This window comes from Podarcis tiliguerta (assembly GCF_965153285.1).
Source record: "Podarcis tiliguerta genome assembly, chromosome: 4".
Taxonomy (NCBI): Eukaryota; Metazoa; Chordata; class Lepidosauria; order Squamata; family Lacertidae; genus Podarcis; species Podarcis tiliguerta.
Window position 1 is genome coordinate 25,317,136 of NC_139537.1, and position 26,335 is coordinate 25,343,470.

Sequence of the window (26,335 nt, forward strand, 5' to 3'; positions counted from 1 at the left end):
ATAGCTTTGGCAGACAACTGTACAAAAGAAAATACTGGCATATGCAACAGATGAGTTCAGCTGTCAATGTTTGTTGCTTAAAAAAAGTCGCCAAATGCGGTTTGAAAGTTGTGCAAGACTCAGATGTAATCTGCAAAGTATTCACCAGTAACATTTTGTGTACACATTTTTCAAATGTTCAAGAATTCATATTTCCCTGTAGGCTCTTGCCTACGCAATATTATTTCCCCATAGTGATGCCTAGCAAGTAATTTAGACTCATCAGGCTGTTAGAAGGATTAAGGCTGCAATCTGATGCATACATACATGGGAACAAGCCTTCTCAAACTTGGAGAGATTTACTTCTGAGTACATGTGCACTTTGGCCACCTCATGAGAAGAGAAGACTCCCTGGAAAAGACCCTGATGTTGGGAAAGATGGAGGGCACAAGGAGAAAGGGACGACAGAGGACGAGATGGTTGGATAGCGTCTTCGAAGCTACAAACATGAGTCTGACCAAACTGCGGGAGGCAGTGGAAGACAGAAGTGCCTGGTGTGCTCTGGTCCATGGGGTCACGAAGAGTCGGACAAGACTAAACGACTAAACAACAACAACAACAACACATGTGCACAGGGTCAGGTCAGGCTGCCTATCTATGATTCAGGGACAAAGGGAACAGTTTCTTTCCTGTGTTAATGGGACGACTTGAATCGCCTTTCAAAGCAGCTAAAATTAGTGCATATAAACTGTTACCTTGCTAAGAATCTCCCTCAAGCCAACACAAATCAGCATTGAAGATTTATCTTACTTTCAGTACAAATGAAGCAGAGTTTGAAATAACATATTTATAACATGGATAGTTTTGAAATTATTTCACCCCCATAAGCCAGGCTTTGGATAAAGGGACACCGTCAGGTCCATCCACTGTCAGGTAGCTGTTTCCAGTGGAATGCCTTGTCAGTCTGGATTTCAACCTGTGGTGAAGTATGAATTCAGCAAGCAAGCCTGGCGTGTGTTGACAGGAATATGTATGCTGTCTTCATGAGACAGGATGGTTACCTAATATCAGGCTGTCTCCTGACCTCTTCTGTGATCACTGCTCTGCAGTGGTGGACATTTAGTGACAACCTCACTGCTTCACTCCTTGCCCGTGTGAACTGGCTGTGGCAATGGATATAGTGTGGGAATGTCATCCAGCTACTACAACAACTGGCAGAAATTCACATCTTTCAAGAACAGAAAGGAGAGCAGTTGTGTGGCCACAGAAACAGTTAAGGGTATTGCTGCACCTTAAGACAGGGGTTGGCAAGCTTTGGGGAGCAACGGGAACATTTCGAATTTTAGGAGAGTGCTGGGGGCGCAAGTCCCAAAATAGCTGTTATGGGGGGGGGGGGGGAACATAACACAAAAAGGCATATCCCATTTGGAAAACCAGAAGAGGCTTCAGTGCCAGTGCCTTTGCCTCACCTTTTTTAGCTTACGGATGAAGAGCGTTAACAGAAGCCAGAAGAGTGTTGCTGCCACGCAGGTGCATGTCAGTGTTATCAGCTCCAGGTTTGAGCTCTCTGAAATTCCTGAGAAAAATAAAACCACAATTAAAATGTAACACTCCGATATACCACAGTTGTTACTAACTCCTATCATGACATTTCTCTAAAAGAGAAACAGCACAGTGGATTTTTTCCCCCAATAACTGTTGTTGCATTTCGGAGAGTGATAGTCTGGGAAGACTTACTGAACGATATACACAACCAATTTCCATTGGGGCCTTTGAAATGTGACCTGAGCTATGTAAAGGCCTCTATTCTGTGAGCAAATCATGTGTCTTGGGATAACATTTAAAAGTTCCAACCACAAGAGCTCATCACAAGGTTTTTTCACTTGGCTTTCTCTTAACATTGCCTGCATATACACTATAACTATAAAGCACATTCAAAGCACCCCCAAAGAATCCTGGGAACTGTAGCTTACCCCATCAGAACTACCATTCCCAGCACCCATAACAAACTACAGTTCCCAAGATTTTGGGTGAGTGTGTGTGTGTTGTTAGGGTGTGTTTTAAAGATATAGCATACACAGCCATAGTTTGTTTGTTTGTTTTACAAATTTACTGAAAATTTTAAAAACAGTTACCAAACATAAAGTGTTGTTTGTCTTCTAAGACAACTACATGCACAGATACTAAGTCTTGTATGCAGCCATTCACATGGCATCAAAACAAACTTGAAAACTCTTTTACATTGTAGATCATCCACAGGGTATACCTTGGATATACCAAAGGAATAGTTGAGGGATTGTAGATGCCCAGGGGGGAAAAACTCCCTGGACTGGTTCCCAGACTCTGACAATTCCTTTCTTTTACAAACCATTCTCTCCCTTTTGCAATGCTTAGAGCAAACACAGAAAAGTAGGTGCCTATCACCTGTTCTAGCTATGCATCTCATTGTTATTAAAACAATGAATATTAATCATCAAATGGAGATGTAATCACAGACCCCTGTGCTAGCCAGTGATTTACAAGTACGTGCCTCTCACCTGTTCGGGTATATCTAATCAGCAATTGATTACATTATATCTTAATATCACTCAAGATCCATTCTGATGATCACATCCACTCCCAACCAATGTTCAAGGTCCATTTGTAAGACCATTTCACTGCACTTCCTGGGGCAAGGGTGGCTTAAGCTGGCCAGATTTCTAAGGCTGTGACAGCATAATCATACCAGTTTCCATTTTCGAAAGGGAAAAATGTTCCCCTTTTCTTTTTGCTGCAAGGCTTACGGTGCAGACTCCAATATGGAATCAGTGACTGTCATTGCACCACAACAGAAGCCTCCTTGCTTCCCTCCCACTTCCTCCCCAGATGTAGCTGCTTGACAGCCTGAGTGGCCTGTAAACACTTGAAAGGAATTTCCTAATTCCTGCCAGGCTGCCCCATAGGGTGTGAAGCATCACTATATCTGTCCTCAGACTAATTAATCGTTCAACACTTGAGAGAGCTTAGTTCAAAATTTTCCTTCCTTTGCATGAGGCTTAGAGAGGTCAGATTTTCTGACTGGCTGCTATAAAGCCTGGCATTGTCTAGCATGTTAGATATGGATCAGCCCAATACTCAGTAGGGTTTGGCCATCCCTTCTTCCTACCAGACTGCTTTGCTCTGTTAAAGAAAGGACCCCGGAAATTCAAGAGAGCTCCCACCCCCATTTAGAACTGGCTGACCATGTTTCCTGTTTTCTTCCTGCTTCTTTGTTCTTGGACTAATGTGCTTAGGAGCAATGGATTTCAGCCATCTTCCACTCCCGTCTGAGCCCACCATTTAAATCCTTTGAAGTAACTTAAAAGAGAAAGACTCTTTGAATAACATGAGATTCCTACCAGGTATCTTATTATCAGTCAAGCAGAGTAGAAATACATTGGAGTAAGTGTCATGGAGCCAGCCAGCAATAAATCACACAAAGTAAGTGAAGTTAACTATTTATCAGAAGAAACAAGGTCTGCTCAGGAGTGCCAGGCCTAATGAGCACAGCAACTCTTCTTGGCAGGTCTCCCCCCTCCGAGGCACTTGTGGAGACTGAAGGTCCCCATCTTCCCATAGCTGTCTAAGTCTCCTCCTTTCCTGGGTCCTTCCCAAGCAATCAGAGGCCACAGCAGCATGTCTGTCTTTGCTTCTCCCACTTCATACCTCTCCTGGTCCTGGGAGACTGGGGGGAGAGGAGCTTGTCACAGCAGGATGGGGAGACATCCTGGCTTCTTCACCAGTCTGACTCATCTCTGCCTCTTGGCCTCCCTTCTCTCCTGCCTCCACTTCTGATTCTTATTCTGGACTTCTCTCTGCCACAGACTCTTCATGCTCACTCTTCAGCTTCCAACACTTCCTCCTCTGAGTATCCTCCCTCTTCTCCTTCTGACCACTCATCATTTTCCCACCACCAATCTCTGGGCTCTGAGTCTTCTTCCATTAGGGTTCCCCCGCTTGTGCCTCCCACCATTCCTCGGTGTCTAGCCAGTCCATGACATCAATAAATCTTACCTTTTTTGTTTTTATGCTTTTAAGACAGATTTTTAACTACCTTCTTTTCTCTGAATTTCTTTAAAATCAGTTCATTTTTCTCTCAATCTGCACTGCTATGTCTTTTGCTTTGACCTTGATATATTATCAGTTTGCTGTACTTGCACGACTGACACTCAGATGATTTGAGGGTTTTGGTAAGATAATGGAATCATCCCTGGTGGCTTCGGGGCAGAAAATCGCTCGGACCCATCCTTTCTAGGCACAGGACAAGTGGAAGTGTGGGTGAGATCTGCCCATCTCAAAAACAACAGCAGCCCTTTCCTAAGTGGTTCTGCTAGGTTAAATAAAGCCTGAAAACATCTCAGGAAAACATACGGATCAATATATGAAGGAAATACGGTGAAGGGGAATGGATCGACTCAAACAACCAAAGGAGCCTAAATCTGGAAAATATTAGAAGCCAATGAACATGCTGCACCGGAATATTAGCATCAAAATATTCCCTCCATGCATTTCCTGCAATCACCATAAATATTTCTGTAACAAAATACAGCTTCAGTTCTTACAAGCAAAACACAAGTTTCAGCTTGTGTCCTAAAAGTACTTCTGCAAAAACTCCTTCCATGCCTCTTACTCTAAGTTTCTCTTCAAATGTCATTCCAGTTTAGGACTTAATAAGAGCATGCAACAAAGAAGAAATGGCTGGCAGAACTAGTTTGGAACATGATTTCCCAGGTTCTCTTCTTGCTGCTCAGGCATCCCAGCTCAGCATCAGTCTTGGCAGAGGAAAGAGGGATGATTAATGTCTTCCTTGTGGGGTCCTTGGCTAGCCTGAAGGCCCGTGATGCTTGTTTTTAAGCGAGTCTTCAAACCACTGCTCACATTCTGGATATCTTTCAGCTTTTAGTAGCTACATCTCCAAGGCAGGATCTCGGCAAAGTAATAACTTGAGCCTTATTGGTTGCCAGATATTTAAATTAAATCCCATTTTCCTCTCATAAAGAGCAGGAAAATAATAATTCCTGAGTGTTAATTAAGGGAGGTAGCAGCCGACATTAATTCCCAGCCATGTAAACAAATAGCCTTTTTCTGAGCCAGCCTATTGTTCCATATAAATCACAAGCATCTAATAGGGAGGCTGCTAAGACATCACAAAAAAGCATCACCAAGGGAAAGAGATACAGATTTGCATAACATTCTGTAAGTCTATGTAAATGTAGAAACAATATACTATAATTTAAATAGAAATACAATACCCCTCACTATAGATGACCTGTGTGCCTGTTCGGTCTGCTATCCAGGTGCAAAGCCTTGATGGGCAACTTCCAAGGCCCTTGCTCTCTCTCCCTTCTTATCATTCTTTACCTTTAAACCAGATTTGGACTAGACTTGGGATGTAATTTGATAGTAACATGACTGTTCATTCAGCTTTCTTGAGATCAAGATTGCAGCTGGGAGGTACTACTTGATCTGGCCCTGACTCTTGATGTCTTCTATGCTTATGGTAAAAAAAAATATTGTCTGCTACTTATGCTGTTTTTAATGTGCATTTTATATTGGACTTCCTTTAATAATGTTTTCTTTTGAAATGTTTAAGTTTTTTTAAAAAAACTTTGCTGTGTTAAATGTGCATTCTGTAGTTGACCTTTCGTAATGTTTTATTTTGAATTCTTTAACATAATATTTTAGTTTCCTGTAAATTATGTGTGTTATTCTGAATTGCTTTATTTGAAGCTTTAATGTAGGTTGTAAGCCACTTTGAGATTTTTTTCTTAAAAAGGTAAAGCGTTATAGAAAGGAAATGAAGATGAGGAATCATATTGAACACCTACCAGTTTGCTACAGTTTCCATTTCATAATGTTGTTCTTTCAGTTTCCTGAGCTTCCTCTGCAGTGAGTTTCACAATCCATTTTGAAATGTTCAAGTCAATTTGCATAACAAGGTGCCAATTTATGAAATCAATTGGGTTGCCTAAGGTTACTTGGGTTGCATGGATGAGACTCTTACCTTTGTACAGTGAGCTACATTCCACCCACATAAAAGTCAGAGGCTTCTACACATGTACACATATATCTCCAACCTCTAGGCAAGTAAGAATCATAGAATCATAGAATTGTAGAGTTGGAAGGGATTCCAAGGGTGATCTGGTCCAAGACCCTGGAATTCAAGAATCACAACTAAAGCATACATGACAGATGGCCATCCAACCTCTGCTTAAAAATCTCCAAGGAAGGAGATAGACTCAGGGGAGTCTGTTCCACTCTCTAGCACCTCTTACCATCAGAAAGTTCTTCCTAAGGTTTAGTTGGAATCTCCTTTCTTGTAATTTGAACCCATTGGTTCAGGCCCTACCCTGTGGAGCAGAAGAAAACAAGCTTGTTCCATCTTCCATTTGACAACCCTTGAGATAGTGGAAGATGGCTTTCATATCTCCTCTCAGTCTCCTCTTTTCCAGGCTAAACATACCCAATTCCCACAACTGCTCCTCATAAGGCTTAGTTGCCAGGCCTGTTATCATCCTGGTCGCCCCCTTCCGCACATGTTCCAGCTTGTCAATATCCTTCCTAAGCTGTGGTGTCCAGAGCTGGACACAGTACTCCAGGTGGAATCTGACCAAGGAAAAATAGCGTGGTACTATTACCTCATTTGATTGGGACACTATACTCCTGTTGATACAGTCAAGAATAAGGTAAAGGTAAAGGTACCCCTGCCCGTACGGGCCAGTCGTGTCCGACTCTAGGGTTGCGTGCTCATCTCGCTCTAGAGGCCGTGAGCCGGCGGCGTCCGAAGACACTTCCAGGTCACGTGGCCAGTGTGATGAAGCTGCAGCTGGCAAGCCAGCACCAGCGCAGCACACGGAAATGCCGTTTACCTTCCCGCTATAAAGCAGTCCCCATTTATCTACTTGCACTTAAGAGTGCTTTCAAACTGCTAGGTGGGCAGGAGCTGGGACCGGACGACGGGAGCTCACCCCGCCACGGGGATTCGAACCGCCGACCATACGATCAGCAAGTCCTAGGCACTGACGTTTTACCCACAGCGGAGAATAGTATTAGCTTTTTGTTGCTGCATCACACTGTTGACTCATGTTAAACTTGTGGTCTACAAAGAGCCTTAGATCCTTTTCACATGTACTACTGGTAACCTGAGTGTCCTCCATCTTAGAATCATAGAGTTGGAAGAGACCACAAGGGCCATCGAGTCCAACCCCCTGCCAAGCAGGAAACACCATCAGAGCACTCCTGACATATGGTTGTCAAGCCTCTGTTAAAGACCTCCAAAGAAGGAGACTCCACCACACTCCTTGGCAGCAAATTCCACTGTCGAACAGCTCTTACTGTCAGGAAGTTCTTCCTAATGTTTAGGTGGAATCTTCTTTCTTGTAGTTTGGATCCATTGCTCCGTGTCCGCTTCTCTGAAGCAGCAGAAAACAACCTTTCTCCCTCCTCTATATGACATCCTTTTATATATTTGAACATGGCTATCATATCACCCCTTAACCTCCTCTTCTCCAGGCTAAACATGCCCAGCTCCATTAGCCGTTCCTCATAAGGCATCGTTTCCAGGCCTTTGACCATTTTGGTTGCCCTCCTCTGGACACGTTCCAGTTTGTCAGTGTCCTTCTTAAACTGTGGTGCCCAGAACTGGACACAGTACTCCAGGTGAGGTCTGACCAGAGCAGAATACAGTGGCACTATTACTTCCCTTGATCTAGATGCTATACTCCTATTGATGCAGCTCTTATACTCTTATATTTGTGCAGCTAGTTCTTTCTGTAGAACCAGTTACCTCATTCAGCCCACATTTTACCAGCTTCCTTGTGAGAATATAATTGGGGACTTTGTCAAAAGCCTTGCTGAAATCAAGATACACTATGTCCACAGCATTTCCCTGATCCACCAAGTTTGTAATTCCATCAAAAAAAAGAAATCAGATTGGTCTGGCATGACTTACTTTTGAGAAAGTTTATAAAGGTGTTGAACAAAAGTGTGCCCAGGACAGAACCCTGAGGCACCCCATTTGTAACATTTTTCCAGGATGACAAATGGAATTCCCTATCTCTGAAGATCCATTGAGCAATGTCTTGCTTCCTTTACACTTCTGGATGAAAATATTGCTACGCACAAGACCTTTGTGTGGTTGCTAAATGAACCATTTTGCTACTGTTCAGTTGTATAATTGTAATATTTTTGTGATTTCATCGTGTATGTTTTTAAAATCTCATTTAAATTTATTTGAAAACTTACTTTAATGGGAAAATGGTTAATAACTTTACAAAATATATTAACATGTGTAACAGCAATTATACCGCCTCCTAAGATAATTGCTAGACAAGGGTATTCACAGTGCAATCTTCTACTCAAATGTAAGTCCCATTGAATTCAACAAGGCCTATTTCCAGGTAAGTGAGGTTATAAAAAGTTCAACTGAGTCCTACTTTTCATTCATCTCTTCTTGATACAAAAATAGCACCTAGTTCTATCAGCAGAGAGACTAAATAATTTGTAAAGGAAATAAGGAGGGCAGACAGTTTCCTTCCTGCTTGAATCACAAACTGTTTTTCAAATCTGTCAAACATAGGGACAACCCACTGATGTAATTTCCCTGAAACTACTGGGATTACTCCTGTGTGAATTGTGCAGGCACTGGTCTCACAGTCAAATGCATTGTACTTTGTTGTACACTACTCTGCCATCTTCCAGTGAAGTGTGGACTCGAAATGTTGATGATTACCAATAATAATAAATAATAAACAGAACACTCGTGGAAGAAGTAAAACCTATGAACACTGACCTACATGGGCGTAGCCAGGATTTTTGTTTGGGGGGCAGGTCTTTTGCTCAGGGAAGCAGGCCTTTTGTTAGGAGGGGAGAACCTCGGTTTGCTATGTATCTTTATTGATTTAGGGGGGCAGCTGCTCCTCCCTGCCCCCCCTTGGCCATGCCCATGCCGACCCATCCCCTCCACCCTCTTCCAGTCTTTTTTTGTTCTTTGGTTTGACTTTTTGTTGATAGGGTTGTGCTGATATAACCTGATAACATTCAATTAAAAACATTAATAGAAAAGAAATTGGGGTGTTCCCAGGCAGAGCTCTTCTCAGGGGCTCAAACTGATGCCAAATTGAGTTGAGGGGCCTTTGCCCATCACTTACAGGGCTGCCACCAACTCCTCCCCTTTGCATCTGCTGTAACACACAGTAAAACGTACCCTGTGTCCTCCTGACACCACCACCTTTGCATTCCTCTATTCCTACACCATGGGTTGCTGTTGGCAGGGACATGAAAATAGAAAATTGGATGTGGTCAGGAAATAAGGTAAATTTTATTATGTGTTTTAGAATGGTAAAAGTATACATAGAATGGTCGTTTTCAGCAACGGCCTCATGCTTCCGAAAATGTGTAATGTACCTTCCATAGAATCCTAGAATATTGTAGAGTTGGAAGGGACCCCAACTCAACAATTCTATGATTCCATGAAAGGCACATTACACATTTGTTTCGTTTTATTAATTTTATTCCGGTTATGAATTGTTTCCCATAAAATAGCATGGTTAATACTGTAGATCTTTAATTTTGCTGGAAGTACCTTCTGAACAGGGAACACCTACCTTTCATCAATGAGCATCATGTAAACTGCATCCTTAAAACAGGGATGAGAAACCTGTTTTGTCCACTCACTCCAATATTGTTAGTGTGCAACTCCCATAATCCCTGATAAGGCCATCCTGCCTGGGACTGATAAGATTGATAAACCTCTGAGGGGAAGCAACACCGGTTCCCTATGCCTGAGTTAGAACCTTGGTGGAAATCCGAGGGACTATCTGGGTTCTTTAGCCACTGTTGCTCAATAGTGTAGCCCAAATATTTAGAGGAAGAGAGAGATCTCACTGTAACTGGAGCACACAGTTAGACTGTGAGATTTACTGATACAATATGTTATTGAAGATGAAAACTCAGCAGGATTTCTAAAAAAAGAGTTAAATACCATTAAGACAAGAGCAAAATAACTCTTAAATGTACCATCAATTGGGCAAACCTTAAGCTGGATCAGACAGCTCAGTCTACGCCGAAATCAAAGACACAAAAATGACAAATATATCTCATCCTGGCCTCTAGCAGACTGGAACAGGAAATGAAGCAGATCGACGTCTTGAAGGAGGCTAAATATACTCACCCTCCTTCTACCCTGACCCTACGTTTCTTGGGTTGCAGCAAAGCTTATTTTCAGGTCAGTATAAACACATTCTGATCTAGCATTTCCCTTTGGCTTCCTTTGTGACCTAGTGCATTTCCTTTAGTTAAGGCTTTGTTTGAAAAATAGTGCAGACAGTCAACAAGCCACTTTACCTGTTCCTCCAGGAAGAGCAAGTTCTCCTCCATGAAAAGCAATGGGGACTTCTGAGCAGATCAAAGAGGAAAAACAAATCAAATAAGACACATGCAATGCTTTACCTTGTATGGTGACGTAAGCTGAGCTCTCCACTGTTCCTTTTAGGTTGGTAGCAACACATTGGTAGTGTCCAGCATCATCCTCTTGCACTCTTTCAATCAGTAGACTCTGGCTTCCTGGCCCTAACATTATACCTGTGGAGTGAGGAGTATTTGAAATGAATTATAATAGTGCACAAAGAGGAAGGGTTGTCTGTGTAACAGAATCATCTTCTGTAGGAAGCAATCCAAAAAGAAAGCATATTCTAAGCATTCTCTTGTGATATTACCTGTTTTCTAGCCTTTTTCTATAGTTAGAAATGAAAGAGGTTTATTTCATGGGCAGTAATAACTTGGAAGTCAATAGCTTGAAAGCTTCTGGTGACTGGTGATACACTCACCTGCTTTGAGGTGGGGGGAGGCTGAAGAAAAATGGAAGGTAGTTAACAAAGGAGATAGAAGTCTGAGGATGCTTCCAGTCTGCACCAGGTTAGTGAGGACCACTTGCTTTGTAATATTCTCCCATATATACAGAACTCCCTGTGCACCTTTTGGACTGTATCTGTAGGTTTCCCCCTCTGTGTCAGATAACCGGGGTCAAATAAATGTTGTTTACTTTTTATAATACATGGAAGATGGATCTTCCTCAGGAGGTTGTGGACTCTCCTTCCTTGGAGGTTTCTCAGCAGAGGTTGGATGGCCATCTGTCATGGATGCTTTAGCTGAGTGACCTACGTTGCAGGCGGTTGGACTAGAAAGATGACCTTTCTACCAGTAAGACAGTGGGGCCACAGGAAGGAAGCAAGGTCAGAAGGGGGCCACGGTAGAAAAAATGTTGAGAAACATTGGTCTAGATTGCACCCTGTGCCTTGTGGAGCTGGGTTGACGCTGCCTGATGCTGCCAAGGGGCTCTGAGCCGCTCAGCAGCACCAAACTGAGCGGTAGTCTAGCAATCTGGTGAACCAGGTTCGCGTCTCCGCTCCTCCACATGCAGCTGCTGGGTGACCTTGGGCTAGTCACGCTTCTTTGAAGTCTCTCAGCCCCACTCACCTCACAGAGTGTTTGTTGTGGGGGAGGAAGGGATTGTTAGCCGCTTTGAGACTCCTTAGGGTAGTGATAAAGCGGGATATCAAATCCAAACTCTTCTTCAAACGGCCCCACTCCACTAGGCGCTGGGATGGAATGCACCCCGCACTTTGCAGAGTCAGGCCCAGGCTGGGCCCAGCATTGGCAGCAGCAACAAGCAGCTCCAGCTCTCACAGCCCTACCCATTGTCACCCTGCCACTGCGCTTACCTAAGCTGGGGGTTCTGGATCACGGGCTCTACTGGTCAAAACAGGAGCCTCAGCGATTGCCCTCTCCTGCCAGAAACAAACAAGGACTGCTCCAAGAAAGCACCCATGGAGCGCTAGGCCCTGGTCAGCCACCCCCAACCCTCTTTTGATTGGCCAAGCAGATAGCCAGCCAATCAGGATTTTTAAATTCACTTTTCACTTCCCTCTGTGGTGCCCTAGTCTTGTGCCGTGGCCCCCCATTTACACAATTTTCACCTGTGGCCCCCTTTGAACATCATGGGGCCCCCCAAGGGGCCATACGCCCCCCCCCCCCCAGTTGGGAAACATTGGTCTAGAAGAGCCCTGAGATTTTGCAACTTGAATCTCAGCCTACGTTGTTTCCTTTGAGCAAGCTGCAGCTACTTTGCGATCAGCACACTCTCTGTATGGGTGTGTCTGAGGCTGTCCCTTTCCTGCCCAACAAATTTAGTAAATAAATAGATTTTACACACATGGCGCAAGACACTGAACTCTTTCCCCCACCAGGAAACTGACCTTGTAGTGGCTCCCCCCAGAGCTTCTCACTGCCTGGGAAAATGGGGTGGGAGAATGGTACAATTGTAAATGTTCTTGTATGGGGAGACTGACCTTAAGGAGTTGCTTACGCTATTAAATAGCTAAAAATAGGTGTGGGGGTGTGTGGCACTGGTCATCATGGAGGAAATATGCTATGAGAAGACTCTTCCAGATGTTGCTGCTTTCTCCTCTTTGCTCAACGTAGGCCATAATCATAATGTAATTGCAAGACAGACATGGCTGTCATTTATAGTATGAGGATGTTTTACAAAGCAGTAGCAAACACACTCTCCATAATACATGTTGCTCTTACTGTTTGTTTCCATAAATACACCCATATAAAGCCCAATGCACATTGCTGATATTCTACAAATAATAATGATATATTGTTGACATAATAGTTTGCAATGCTGCTGATAAAGCATTCTAAGCTTGAGAAGTGAATATGGTATCACAGAGCTGGAAGGGACCTCAACGGTTATCTAATCCAACCCTCTGCCAATGCAGGAAATCTGTGCCCCTGGTAGTTGTCCATCTGTTTAAAAACCTCTATCCCCCTTTTTTGATGGTTGCTGTCTTACTGTATTTGAACTATAAAAATAATAATTCTTGTATTTATTGGATGACAGGCAGTCTAGAAATATTTTAAATAAAATAAATGACAGGGATGCAGTCTTTGGTCATGCCCAGAAATCTTTGGACTGTACATTTCAGTATTAAGTGGGGATTTCCCCCCCTCAGTAAAAAAAACAAAACCAGCCCCCCCCCCCCCCCCCGCTCATAGAAAACTTGCATCTGAGGGAAAATACAGGCTATAATGCTTGTCACTGAGATACTAGTTCTCCATGAGGAGGGATTTTCTGGCTGGGGAGGGTGAGCCTTCAATCTAGCAATACTCCACCTTTTTCAATGTCAAATTATACTTTCTAGTGAGTAGATTGCTCTCCAAACTCTGGCACAGTGTTATAGACAGGGGAGGCAATGTGGTGCCCCTCAAGCAGGATGCTTGAGGATAACTGTCAGACTTATGGAGGCAGTCGAGTTTCTTTTATATGCTGGCAGTCAGGTTTCTTTTATTGGGAGGGTCTTTGGACACTTGCCTGCCAAGAACACATTAGATCTAAGCATTCTTGAAGTACATTTAAGGCACTTCCAGATGGCAGGTCTTCCAGTGATTGCAGGGTGCCAACAGAGGAAGTGCATGAGGAAGTTGCTCATAACTTGTTCTCTGCAAGCCACCCTGGAAAATGTTCTTTGAAGGGTGGGATTTAAAAAAAATCTGTCATATAAAAACAAACAAGATGTATAGCATGGTGTTTGGAACAGCGATGGCTGGCTTGGTGCTATTGTCACTGCGTTGATCAAAGCTGGATCTGCCAGGAGGAAGAGGGAAGCAGATGATTCAGATGGCTTATTTTGGATGCAATCAAGGAGCATCAAATGGTCTGTACTCAGTCTATTGTACTTTTAGCTTGGGCCTGTATGAGAGTGCAATTTGGATATTCTACATAAGCACCAAAATATTTTGGCTGACTCCGTTGTTGAAATGAACTACCAGTGGTCCAAACATGAATAAGTGCAGCATCTGTCTAACCAGTGGTTATCACTCACAGAGGCACTCAGGTTGCTGTGAGGAGCAACGACCATCTAGTTCTAAGAGTGGATAAGCCCAGAGATGTGAATTGCAAAACAGGCCCCAGGTTACTGTGTCATCTAGAAATAAATTATGGCGAGTACTGCACTCACCTGGCTCTTGCTGTAGCTGTGCGTTGTTTTTGAACCAGGATATCTGAGGTTCTGGCACACCATGAACAAGGCACTCCAGACTAACAGAGTGACTGCTGTTGACAACCTGATCAGTGAGGTTCCGCAGCAGGTACGGTGCTTCCTGAGCTACAAAACACATTGACACATCAGTTAGCATGTTTCTAGAGCCGTGACCTCCTCCTTAAAAAAAACTAAAATAAAAATTGCTTGCCGTATACAAGCTATAGCCTTTTCAGTTGTTTGATACTTATTTCTGTGATATATATATATATATATATATATATATATATATATATGCGTGCACAGTGTACATCTAAGCAGTTGCTGCAGTAGCTCAAGAGAATGAGAGTTTCAAAATAGATCAAGTGGTGCCTGTTGAATTTGTCCATGTTGTTTCTCTGGGTACATGGAAAATAATATCCGGAATAGACCTTGGTTCTGTAGACAGTATCACTCCATAATCAATCACTACTAACAAGAGGCAGCACAATACAAATCAGGCAAGCTGGTTGGTGCTTTTATTTAAAATTTGATGCAACCTCTCTACAAAGTAGAATGCAGGCTTCTCCTTCCAGTTTGAAATGTGTTACAACTCTGGAAATATTTGCTAGCATCATCAACCCAAAGCACAATAGAGTACTGTCTGTCTGTATTGTGAATGTGGTTTGGATTATTATTTAGACTGCATACACACCATATATTTAAAGCATGTTTAAAGCACATTACTTCCTCCATAGAACCCTGACAACTGTAGTTTACACTCTCAGAGTTATAATTCCAAGTACGCTTAACAAAACTACAGTTCCCAGGAGTCTTGTGGAGGGCAACATTTAAATAAATTGCATAATATAATATAATATAATATAATATAATATAATATAATATAATATAAATATAATAATAAAATAATGACAGCTATCACTTGAAAACTAAACAGTGCAAGCAGGCCTGGGGTGAGAGGCCTTTGGTTAGTTCAACATCAAATAGCCAACAAAAAAACAAGTGAACATTATAACATGGCAACAGGTCAATCTGAAGTCTTCAGTGGACTGGAGAGGTTGTTTATTGAGCTTTGTAAATTCTGCAGCTTGTGCACCTCTCAGAGTATCTTTACCATTTTTCATCCCTTTTAGTAACATCTGGTTACAAAATGTGTTTTAATAATAGGCTGCCCAGCACATTTAGGCATATAATTCAAGTGCCTTAATTCCACGCATGAACCAAGTATAGAATCAAATTGTTTTCAGTGTTATCTCTGCATAATGTGGTTTTGTTCTCCACATGTGGATTACCCAGTCAGTCACCAGTCAGTGGGATGTTTTAAGGCAGCAACCTCATAAAATATAAATATGAAAAAGAGACTAATCTAATTAATTAGCTTTCTATCTTCCAGCCATTCCTCTCATCCTTTGTGGTTTTCTTTCTTCCTAAGCAGTTTTGAACAGCCACCTAGCAAAGATATTTCTCTATGATTGATATTTCTTGTGCCAATTGTGACACAACCCATTTCCACTCAAATGTCCTGTTCTTGTTAATTGATTTAACTACAGATCTCATGAAGATAACTCACTGCACATGTGATCCTGAAAAATCCTATAGGATCCTGGACTTCTCTCTCCTCTAAGTTCCTTTAGTTCATTTTTCAGGTGCCCCTACCAGAAATCTTTTAGAAAATGTTCACTGTGATAATAAAGAATGCTTATTGGTAGAATAAGATGTTGGTAAGATTCTTTTCATTTTGGAAATAATATGCTCCTGTGTGATGTGATCAAGGTCAGAACTGCGCTCACTTGGCTACACAATGGCTTTTCCTCTCTTTGTAGGAAAGCTGGACTCCTACAAAGATCTGATGAGGCTTTCTATCATTAATTATGACAGACCAATTATTTGAAAGAATAACCATTTTTGTAAGCTTCCTTCTGTCCTTTTATATACAGCCTGTTAAAAACATAACATAAAAAATCGTTTCTAAAAATAATCCCAGTAACTGAACATAATTTCTGCCAAATATTGTAGTACTGATCCTGTGTCCAGCTAAATTATAAACTGCTTGGTGCAGCATAACTAGGAAACTAGTATGAAGTGTAGTTACAGAGCACTTCTTTACAAATGATCAAGACACCCTCCCACGTTTTCTCATCATTTTCTTCTTTTTTTTGCAATGGATTGTGGAAGTTTATATTCTGTTGCCCATTTATTTAATTTCTGTTTCTGCCAAAGTACTATCTATAAAGGCATGATACTTGAAAATGTGTTTGCCAAGAGAAAAAGATGAATGAATCTAACCACATACAGTGTGTAAGTTTTGTGTTCCATGGGTTTCTACAGAAAACAGCAGAACCAAGACACTTGAGACAGTGAAACCATAAAAAACAGATGTCACAAAGTCTGTATGTTATTTCTGATTAATTTTAATTTGTTTATAGCCATACACATGTTTTCAATATTGAAAAACGCTTTCTTGCTTAAAGATAAGGTTGCATCACTTTTCACATACTTTCTATTAGGCTATTGCCATAATTAGCTGATTTGGAAATGCTTGATTAAGGCAAGAAATCATTTTTTCCCTTACTCCTACTTCTGTGTTTTATGAATGTAACAGACTGGGATTTTCACAAGCACTTCTAACTAGCTTAGCTTCTTTTCATTTGACCTTAGGGTAGAAACCTCTTTTCGATTTCACTTGCAACCATTTAGCCAATTTTGCATACAATTGACAGGGAACTTCTGTATAAATTTCAGTACAGCAGAAGGTCATGGTGGACTGTATTCTTTAACTACAGAAACATGAATGGAATTGCAGAGGGAGTAGAAATTCCTCTGCTACCTTCAAATTGGTGGACCTAAGCCTTCAGTAGCAAGAAGAAAATTAACCCTGAGACAGAAAAAAAAACACCTCACATAAATATGACCAACAAAGAAAACATTAAACATATCTTGGCTCCTTTTTGCACAGCTCATTTCATTTAACAATTGAATCTCTTTATGAGGCAACTTATATTATCAGTTGAATGACCGATAAGTCAGCAAATACACATCTGAACTTTTAATATGCACTTAAAGAAATACAAATGTAATTTAAAATTATTCTCCACATCATATATGGGAATTATAAATCATCCAACAAAGAACAAAAGCCATCCCTTTCCAGTGCAACTGCAGTAATCAGTATTAGCAGTGATATCTATGCATCAGTTACAATGCAAAAAGGGACTCCTCTAAGCCCCTTTTCTTACACATTATTATGGAGGTTCTTTCATACATTCCAACATGGGTGGTGATGCAGTAACAATCATTCAAACTATTTCAGCACATGGTTGTTGAAGCTCTGGGCCAACTCCAAGTTATGGAATTGCCAGGATACCTTCCTTTCCTTAGGATTTGCTATAAACCTTTATTTGTTTCCACAGGTGAGTATTGTGCTCTAACCTTTCCATTAGACTGTAAATCAGGCTTATATGCTTGCTATTCCAATTCATCCTGTGGAGCTGGCCCACAATCAGTGCTTGGTGGATTGAATCCAACGGTCAGCAGCTTCTTTCGCTTCTTCAAACTCCTAAACTATAGTTTTCAGGCTACTGCAAATTCATAAAGTCCTGTCATTGCAGCCTACTTCTTGCCATAAAATATTTTCTGACATATAACTTCTATAGAGATGAGGCTCTCTCTTCCTGTTTTCCTCCAAGAATGCACAGTAAAATACACTTGCTGTCACTGGAATGCAGTTACCAATAATCGGATTGGCTTTGTAACCGTATTAAAAACAGCAGCAGAAAGTTGCTTTGCCAGAATGCATATTGTTTCTGGAAGCTATCATGGTAATATTGAAAAAAGATCTACTGTATACAAAAAGGCTATAGGTGAAATTTCAAGATAGGAACAATCATTCTTTTCTTTACCCTGACAACTTCCAGGTAGCTAATTGTTTTCAAATCATTTTAGGCTCCACATAACTGGCATGATGGGGAAATGCTATTGTTTACCAGTTCACACTTGACAAAAGCAATTCCCACGTGAACGACAAGCTTGGCTGGGGGACACGGTCCTGCTACCTTGAAGGAGGAAATGGGTGGGTGAGTTCTCAGGCACCAGAAATTGTCATGTTGTCACCCTCTGTTTTAATAGCAAAGCCACTTTTGTTCCCATTTTTGCTGTCGCTATTGTGATCCCCACATGCTTGGCTAAAAGAATTCTATATAATAATTAATCATAAATGAACGCCCCTCCAAATATAATAGATATGCATTGTAAAAAAATAAAATTATCAGATCTATTAAAAATAGTAACTTCTTTCTTATACAGATTTTATAATACACAGAAACACCTTGAAATAAAATCACAAAATAGAAAGACAAGGAATGCTTAAAAGTAACAAAAATTACTTTTAATTCTTCATCAGTAGTTTAGTCATTTTTAAATCCCCATGTTAAATCCTATTATCATTTGCATATGAAAAGCAATGGTGTGTGCATGTGTATAAATAATATATATCTCCTAAAAGCCTTAATTTTAAATTTAGATTTGGACAAATACATTAAACATTTTTCTGTGATGACTGGAATCTCATCAATAGGGGTAAATGTGGTGATTCTCCTTTATAAAGATAGCTACAACAACTATACCATAATGAATCAGGAAAGAGTTTTCCCACTGATGTCAACACACCTTTAACAGTAGCACTGTGATTTATTTGAAAGGGAACCAAAGGGAGGGCACTGGGAAAGCTACCACAGTTTATTTGTTCAAAGAAAGAGGGTCCAACTCTAGTGGGTTTAAATATTCTAATTCATGCAAACAATACAAGAGGGCTGTGCCTTATTTCAACATTTTTATTTCTTATTCTGCATCCTCAGAGCCTTCCCTGAGAATTGTTGGTTTTCTTTTTTAAAAAAGATTAATATATTTAGTGTAGAAAAATGATTTCAAATAAATAAGCGTAAGAACTTGCTCAGCAGGCAATATTTATAAATCCACAAAGAGCAGATTAAAGTAAAAAATACTGTAGTCCAGTCAATCTCTCGAACTGAGCCGTGCTTATTCTGCACTTTAAAGTTAAGTTATAAAATGTCCAATGTTGACCCAAGCCAGCAGTTTTTCTATTTTTTTAAAAAAAGTGTTTTCAGTTTATGCAGCTTTGACACTTAGGAGGAGGTCGAATATCAAAGCCGAGGAGAAGGTAGTCCAAAGTTTTTCATTAGCACTTGGTGGGAGACTGCAAAGAACAATACAACATAACACACAAAATTCAGTGCAGGGGATGGGGAAGTCTTCCAAATCCCAACTTCCATATCTTTGTCAAAGCAGAACATATCTTCCTGAGCCAAATGCAAGCCCAGGCTTGGGGGTTTGTTGTTTACTTTCTCTCTCTTTTTGGTTCATTTTTGCATGGCTACTCCTCCTATGTCCAAACCTCCCATTTTTTGGAAGTGTACAGCAGTAATCAATCGAGATTATATGAGAGAACTTTCACTTTTTAGTGAGTCCTTTAATGGTTTATGTTGTGTTGTGTTGTACAATCATTCCTTGCGCTCTTAAATTTGCGGATCCGTGAGAAAACAGCCTTTTTGTTACAGTGCTCACCTCTGACTGTAACGTCTTTCTCTTGAAGCACTTCTTCTCCAGTGTATATGTTCCTTGCTCGGCAGGTGTACGTGCCTGAATGTTCAAGCGAAACGTTCTTGATGCTGAGAGTGAGGCCAATGGAATACTCCTTAGTGGCTGCCTTTTTTATTCTTGTTTGGTTGTTAACTGTCCTTGGTAATAACCAGGCAATGTCTTTGTACAGAAATTTGTTGGCTAAACAGGACAACACCAAGGTTTCTCCTTCAATTGGTGCCTTCTTTAAGTTAATATGGAATCCATTTGGCACATCTGTCAAAAAACAAAACATACTTTTTATTCATAGGGCACAGTCCACCTTCTCCCACACAAACTCATCTGAAGCTAACTCTTGCTCTTCTTACCAAGGAAACAATGAAAGAATCCATGTTTCTGAGCTTCTCAAAGGAGTGAGGGCCTTGTGACTGTGAGGATTTATAGAGAGTTCAAACTCATTTTCAGATTTCTCTTTTATAATAAAAACTGGCGTCTAATCATATATGCATAACATTTCCTTTATAGCCTCTGTATAACTTTAGATTATCCCTTTCAGTTGCCTGATCAATATTTATGCCTGTATTTGATTAGCTGAGCATTTGAAATGGATTCTAGTTTACATTTGCTATGTTTAAATTATTATAAGCACTGAGCTAAATTCTGAGCTACATAATATATAGCCTAATGTGAAAGTGACATCTTCCAGCACAGGGATGGGGGAACCTTTGGGCCTCCAGATATGCTGGACCACAACTCCCATCATCCCTGGCCATTAGCCATGCTGGTTGGGGCTGATGGGAACTGGAGCCCAACAACATTTGCTGGGTTACAGGTTCCCTTTCCCATATATATAATGTTACTTAGCTAATGAACAAACCAAGTTATTGCACACAAAGATCAAGCAAAAGCTAAGTGACATATCTATGTCTAATCCTGACACAATGTGCACTTTATTTATTATAATTATTTATTACATTTGTATCACCCTTCATCCAGAGATCACAGGACAGTTGATAAAGTAACTATCATAATGTTAAAAATACTGTCCAGTTTAAAGAGATAATTTTGTATACAGGCTCTATTTTGAGACAAAAGAAACAAACTGATTTTGGAAGAAGACATTACACTAAGCTCCTTCTTTAAAAGACTCCTGATTTATAACCACCTCATAGAATTTGTTAAAGCCTGAGAAAAGCGGGATAGCGAGTGGCTGGAATGATGTAAAAGAGTTTTATTTACTGTAGTGATTTGAAACTTCCTGTGGAAATAGCTCCCAGGTTTCCTGATGGAAGATTTTGTTTATCTTTGCCAAGCACCATCAGGAATCTCAAAATAAAATGCCTTTAGTGACACTGGTCAGCCAGGAGATAAGGCTGTGCTGTTCCTGTCTCACCCTCAGTAATTGCAAACACACCCATGGCCCTGCTGTGTGCCAGCAAAACAACCACAAAAAATAGGGGAAGGATCAGGCTTATATTGGATCGAGTGCTTCTACCCTGTGGTCAGAATGTACACATGTCCCAGGACATATTCATCTGGTCCATTCTACAGGCCCTAGAAGGCTTTTTTTTTTTGCCCCAGATATGTTCCTGTCCCCTTCCTGCCATTCTCTGATGAAGCCAGTCTTCAAATGAGAACAAACTTGAAAGCTGTTGAAAAGCTAACAACTTCTAGCAATCAGTCTAGCCCTGAAGTATCTATTTTGAATATACTGAAAGGAAATCCTTTTTAGCATCCTGGCCTTTTGTTCACAGCCATCAGCATTTTGTACTGGCATTAGTTTAAAGGTGGTGTTTTTTGTGGGGTTTTTTCTCCCTCAGCAAGAGCAGTTGACTGCAAGGAGAAAAGGGTAAGCTTGTTATAACAACTTGTAAGAACGGATTCACCCAAGTGCTTTTCTCATGCTACAAAGTAATTTCTTAGTTCAGCCCATAATAGATCCACATCAGTATGTTCATGGATACGAGTCCAGCATGCATTTGGTTTCTTGCAGGGCATGTGAGACCAAGGCTCACTTCGGAGACCCACATCTTGCTGTGAACATACATGACGGAGCTACAAGTGAACCAGCCATGTTGAAGGTATTTTGTAATAATACCTTAAGGGGAAGAAGAAAATAGCTCACAAGTCACAGGTGGCGGCTGGTAACGAACAGAAAATTCCCAGCCAGTAATAATTTCAGAATAAGGATTAATCTATTAGCACCCTATAATTTTTGTTATTTTCATTCACTATAGTTATCCCCTCCAAACAGAAATGGGTCAAAATGTAGTCGATCAATAGCTGTATGATTTAATATCACATTAATTATATCTCACCTGTTACAAAATAACTAATATTTCTTTCGTCACTTCCCACTTTATTGGAAGCTATGCAACTGTAGATTCCGGATGACCTGGATTCAGCCACAATCAACATGCTAGCAGTCTGTTGGTGGAAAGAATAGTTTTAGTTCTTATCCGTTTTTAATAATTATTTTTCAGTGATCTTCCTGACTACTGACACTGACACAATTCAGTTGTTCCATTAATTCAGTGAAAAGCAGTGCAGCAACTAGGAGGTGCCACCATCATATAAAGCCAAGGAAATAATGGAATCATAACAGGAAGGCAGCTTACCCAGGAGACCTTTATATTTCCAGAATCATTATATGCTGAACATTTAGGATTTAACATGGATTTATCTCATTCTCATGATGTACTGATGACAGGTTACAATAAATTAGGTGTGGCACTGTGAGCTGTACCCCACAGGATGCCCAGAGGTCACTCAGCCAGCCAAGGGAGTTGGCAAGAAAAATACTGGAAAATGTAGATACATGTGTGCAACAGAGTAGAAGTTAATTCTTAACTTAAAAAAAATAAAATATTACTATTTTGTATCCTGGCTTTAACATGTTAGATGCAATCATGGTCAGCAGCAAAAATCAGCCAAGTCAGGCACTGGCCAAGGGCCAAGGAGCTCAGAAGACTCACAGACATAGGTCTGATCCTGATGAAGTGTACATTTGGTTCCATTCACCAGCCACCCTCCTCCCCACTGGTAGCCTGGGACCAACATGTTGGACACGAAGGCATCACTCATGCAGACTATAATCATTTGTGTGGAGCCCTAAGATGCTGTTGCCCCCACCTCTCTGTTTCCTACAACAGCAGAGTTTGGAAGCAGCTTATTGTACCTGAGGCTGTGAGGGTTTATCCACACTTTATCTTGCCTCACTGCAGTGGGTATTAAGAATCACACCCCCGCGCTACACAGTTATATAGGTAATTCAGGTGGCGTTTTGCTTTGTGTTTTTTTAAAAAAACAAAATGACATGCCAAGTATATATCAAATTTTCTATAACAGGGATGGGGAACCTGTGACCCTCCTGATGGTGCTGGCTTGCAACTTCCATCATGTCAGACATGGCCATGCTGGCTGAGGCTGATAGGAATCAGAGTCCAACAACATTACAGATTAGCCACCACTGTTCTATAACACTACTTAGAGGGTAGTGTAAGAAGGAGATTCTGAGGACAAATCTCATTTTGTCTGAAAACAGGAAGGGCATGGGAATGAGAACAGACACCCATTCTTAAATGAAGCTCTTGTATAATCTTGCTAACACTCAAATACTAAGATGTGGCATACTTCAAACTGGTATTCTGGCTATTTCCTCAAGGATAGATCTCATTCTTGCTCTGAAGGTTTGCTTACAAAGCAAATGTTTCCCTTGTTTGTGATTAGCCACAGATAAGAAGAGCAAGTAGCTAACAATGGGAGCAATTATTTTGTAACATAAAACTCTCAACATCACACCTAAGAGAATCAATCTTTCATGTACATGTAACTGGGCAAGTTTTTTAAATGACAGTTGGTTGACATTTTAAAATACATTCTGGAATTCTGAATGCAGATTTCATTATTAGCCGTGCTGATATTTCCACTGGTCTGGGAATTCAGCCGTTCCCCTCTTGCCCTCTCAGAAAACAGCAGTACTTTTTGTGTAAAAAGAAACAGTTGTGGCTATAAGCAGTAGAACAGTGGAGGGCATACACATGGGAGAGGACAGCTCCAGGTTTTTTTTTTTTCCAGAGAGGTAGCAATGAAGGCATGTCCTGGGGTGCCAAGATAATTGGAAGAAGCTCCATGTTTTGGCAAAATGAATGAGGTGACAATGAGACTTTCCGATGTTATTTGTTAAAGATTAGCATGCAGGAAGTCAGAGAATGAGGAAAATAATTGAGCTACTTTACACTAGAAGTTCAAATGGCAACACTTATTTGCAAGATTGTTAGCATTTCTAATTGAAGCTAAATGAATAATTTGACCACAGTTGCCCATGCATTAGCAGGCTCAAGGCTGGATTACTGTAATGCTCTTTATGTGGGGCTACCCTGGAGGTTGCTGCAGAGGCTGCAGCTAATACAGAACATTGCAATAAGGATGGTTGTAAGAATAAACTATTACCAGCATATAACACCTTATTTGGGGGATCTACACTGGCTGATCTGCTACTAGTCCATATAAGACTTGATGCAGCTCAGGGCCAGGTTACTTGAGAAACTGCCTTACCCCTTACCAGTTAGTCACTGTGTTTGTAGGAAGGTTGCCCACCTAAGTCCCTAAAATATCAGAACCCTGATCCACAGTAACTTGGAGAAGGGTTTCCAGTGTGGCTATACCCATTTCGTGGAACAGCATCCCTCTTAAGGCACAACAGGTTTCCACCATTCTGGAAACAATATACATTTTTCTTTCAATAGGTTTTCCAGCTGGGTGAAATGATCTACACATTATGAGTTCATACTGCATTGTTTTAAATCAAGTGTCTTTTTTGCACTGTTTTTAAAGCTATTTTTAATTGTTTTCACGTATATAGTCTTGAGACTCATTTAGAAGTTGTTTCAAAAATTTATAAAATAAATGAATAATAAATACATTTCAGCTGGCTGAAGAACTTCTGTTAAAGGTCATCATGTTTTTCCCATTGAACCTACACAGTCAGAAGTAAGCACCACCGAGGACTGCAGTCATGGTGACCCTGATAAACGGAGTATTATTTCCATAAAATGGATCAGCACAGGTGCCTGTATTTTTGGATTCTCCTTTGGGCATGGCTTTGGAGACTGTCACAATGATCTCCTGCATGTCAAAATTTACAATTACACCACTGGCTATAAGCCTGATAGTTCAGTATATCCCATCCCAATGGGATTTCACTTCCAGCATTTAGGCTGCATACACACAACACTGAAAGCACAATATTTTCCCCACAAGAATTCTAGGAACTATAGTTTGTTAAGGGTGTCGAGCATTATGGCTCTGTGATGAGAAATTACAGATGCCGTGATTATTTGGGGGAAATAATGTGCTTTCAATGTATGGTGTGCACACACAGCCATAAAGGAGAAGCCATGTTAATTTATAGCACAAAAAGACAAAACATACCCTGGCATGCTGGAATCATTCTGCACTGCTGCGATATAAACACTCTTGCCTACACAAGTCTCATTCCAATATGGTAAGACACATACTGAAAAGCCAAACACCTGAGCAGTCATAGACATTTATTCAGGTTTTATTGTCACCTTCTGACTTGTTTCTTGCATAGACTCACAGAGAAATTTGACCCGTGTTTTTACATGTTAGGATTAAATTGGATTTTGCTTAACTCCGTCTGCAACACTAAAGTCTAACAAACTTTGGTTAGAAGGTGAATTTGATATCTCTTCTATCCCGCATTAACAATAGTCAAACTTGACGCAAATAGTCTCAAAGGTGAACCAAACTTGCCAAATCACTTCTGTTCAAAGAGAAATTTCCATAGTAACACTCAGGCTGGTAAGCCACCCACCATTACCCTTGCCAAAACATTTTAAATGTCAGAGCGAGTTCAAAACTATGAAAGCTTTTTCTTTTGTTTCAATAGAATCACTCATGACAGAAAAAAGCAGTTAGTCACTGCCATCTTTGTATCATCCCTCCTCCAATGTTCAGATGTGCCAGTTGAATGAATCTCTACTGCTCTACATAAAAGTATGTTAACTTTATCAGAAATATGTTCAAATATAGTTTTAAGAACTAATGAACCTGAAACAAAAGTAGAAAATCCCACTAGGGTTGGCAACAAATGTATGATTTGGCACCCGATTTGGGGAAGTCCATTCTGTCATTTCTGTTTAATGCAGAATTTGGTTCCCTGATATCTGTAGTTTCTTCTCAGGGGTGGATGACTTGGGAGAGGACTTCTGCCTCCCCTTTTCCTTCCATGAATCCATCTGTTTCAGCTCTCTCTTCCACTCTCCACTTTCTACACTCTTTCTTCTGCTCTAGGCTTCTCTACCAACATGGAATTAGGCCACATGAAGAAAAGCAGAAGTCCACATGCAGATCTTTGGCAATAGATCCCTGGCCGTGCTTTAGATTATTGATTTATTGTTTCACCTGATGTGTAACTATTCTTCCCCAAAACACTATCATTTGCTCAAAAAAGCACTTGAGTCAGCTAAGTCAAGATAAGTTTGAACATGCTTCTCTTCTTTTTAATTGTCCCCTAGACACATAGAACAATATAATACACTACCAGGAAGCACCAAAAGAGGAAGCACAAGTGAATACAAAATGGACCATATGCAAATCACTGCCATGGATATTTCTGGAGCATGTGTCTTCTGCTGGCTGTCACTGTGCTTCTGTGTGAAAATACTCTGTAGTAT

At 40.8% G+C, this 26,335-nt stretch overlaps 1 protein-coding gene across 11 annotated transcripts in view; it reads right to left on the reverse strand.

Annotated features, from left to right (window-relative positions):
• The window catches only part of FLT1 (fms related receptor tyrosine kinase 1), a 482,624-nt gene that overhangs the window by 29,443 nt on the left and 426,846 nt on the right, over positions 1-26,335 (reverse strand). For all 11 annotated transcript variants that reach the window (XM_083437024.1, XM_083437022.1, XM_083437023.1 and 8 more), the window contains 5 exons: positions 21,953-22,061; positions 19,620-19,910; positions 14,019-14,165; positions 10,447-10,578; positions 1,449-1,555 (listed from right to left, as the gene is read on the reverse strand). In XM_083437024.1, the coding sequence (XP_083293150.1) occupies positions 1,449-1,555; positions 10,447-10,578; positions 14,019-14,165; positions 19,620-19,910; positions 21,953-22,061 (786 nt within the window). The remainder of the gene's footprint in view (positions 1-1,448; positions 1,556-10,446; positions 10,579-14,018; positions 14,166-19,619; positions 19,911-21,952; positions 22,062-26,335) is intronic.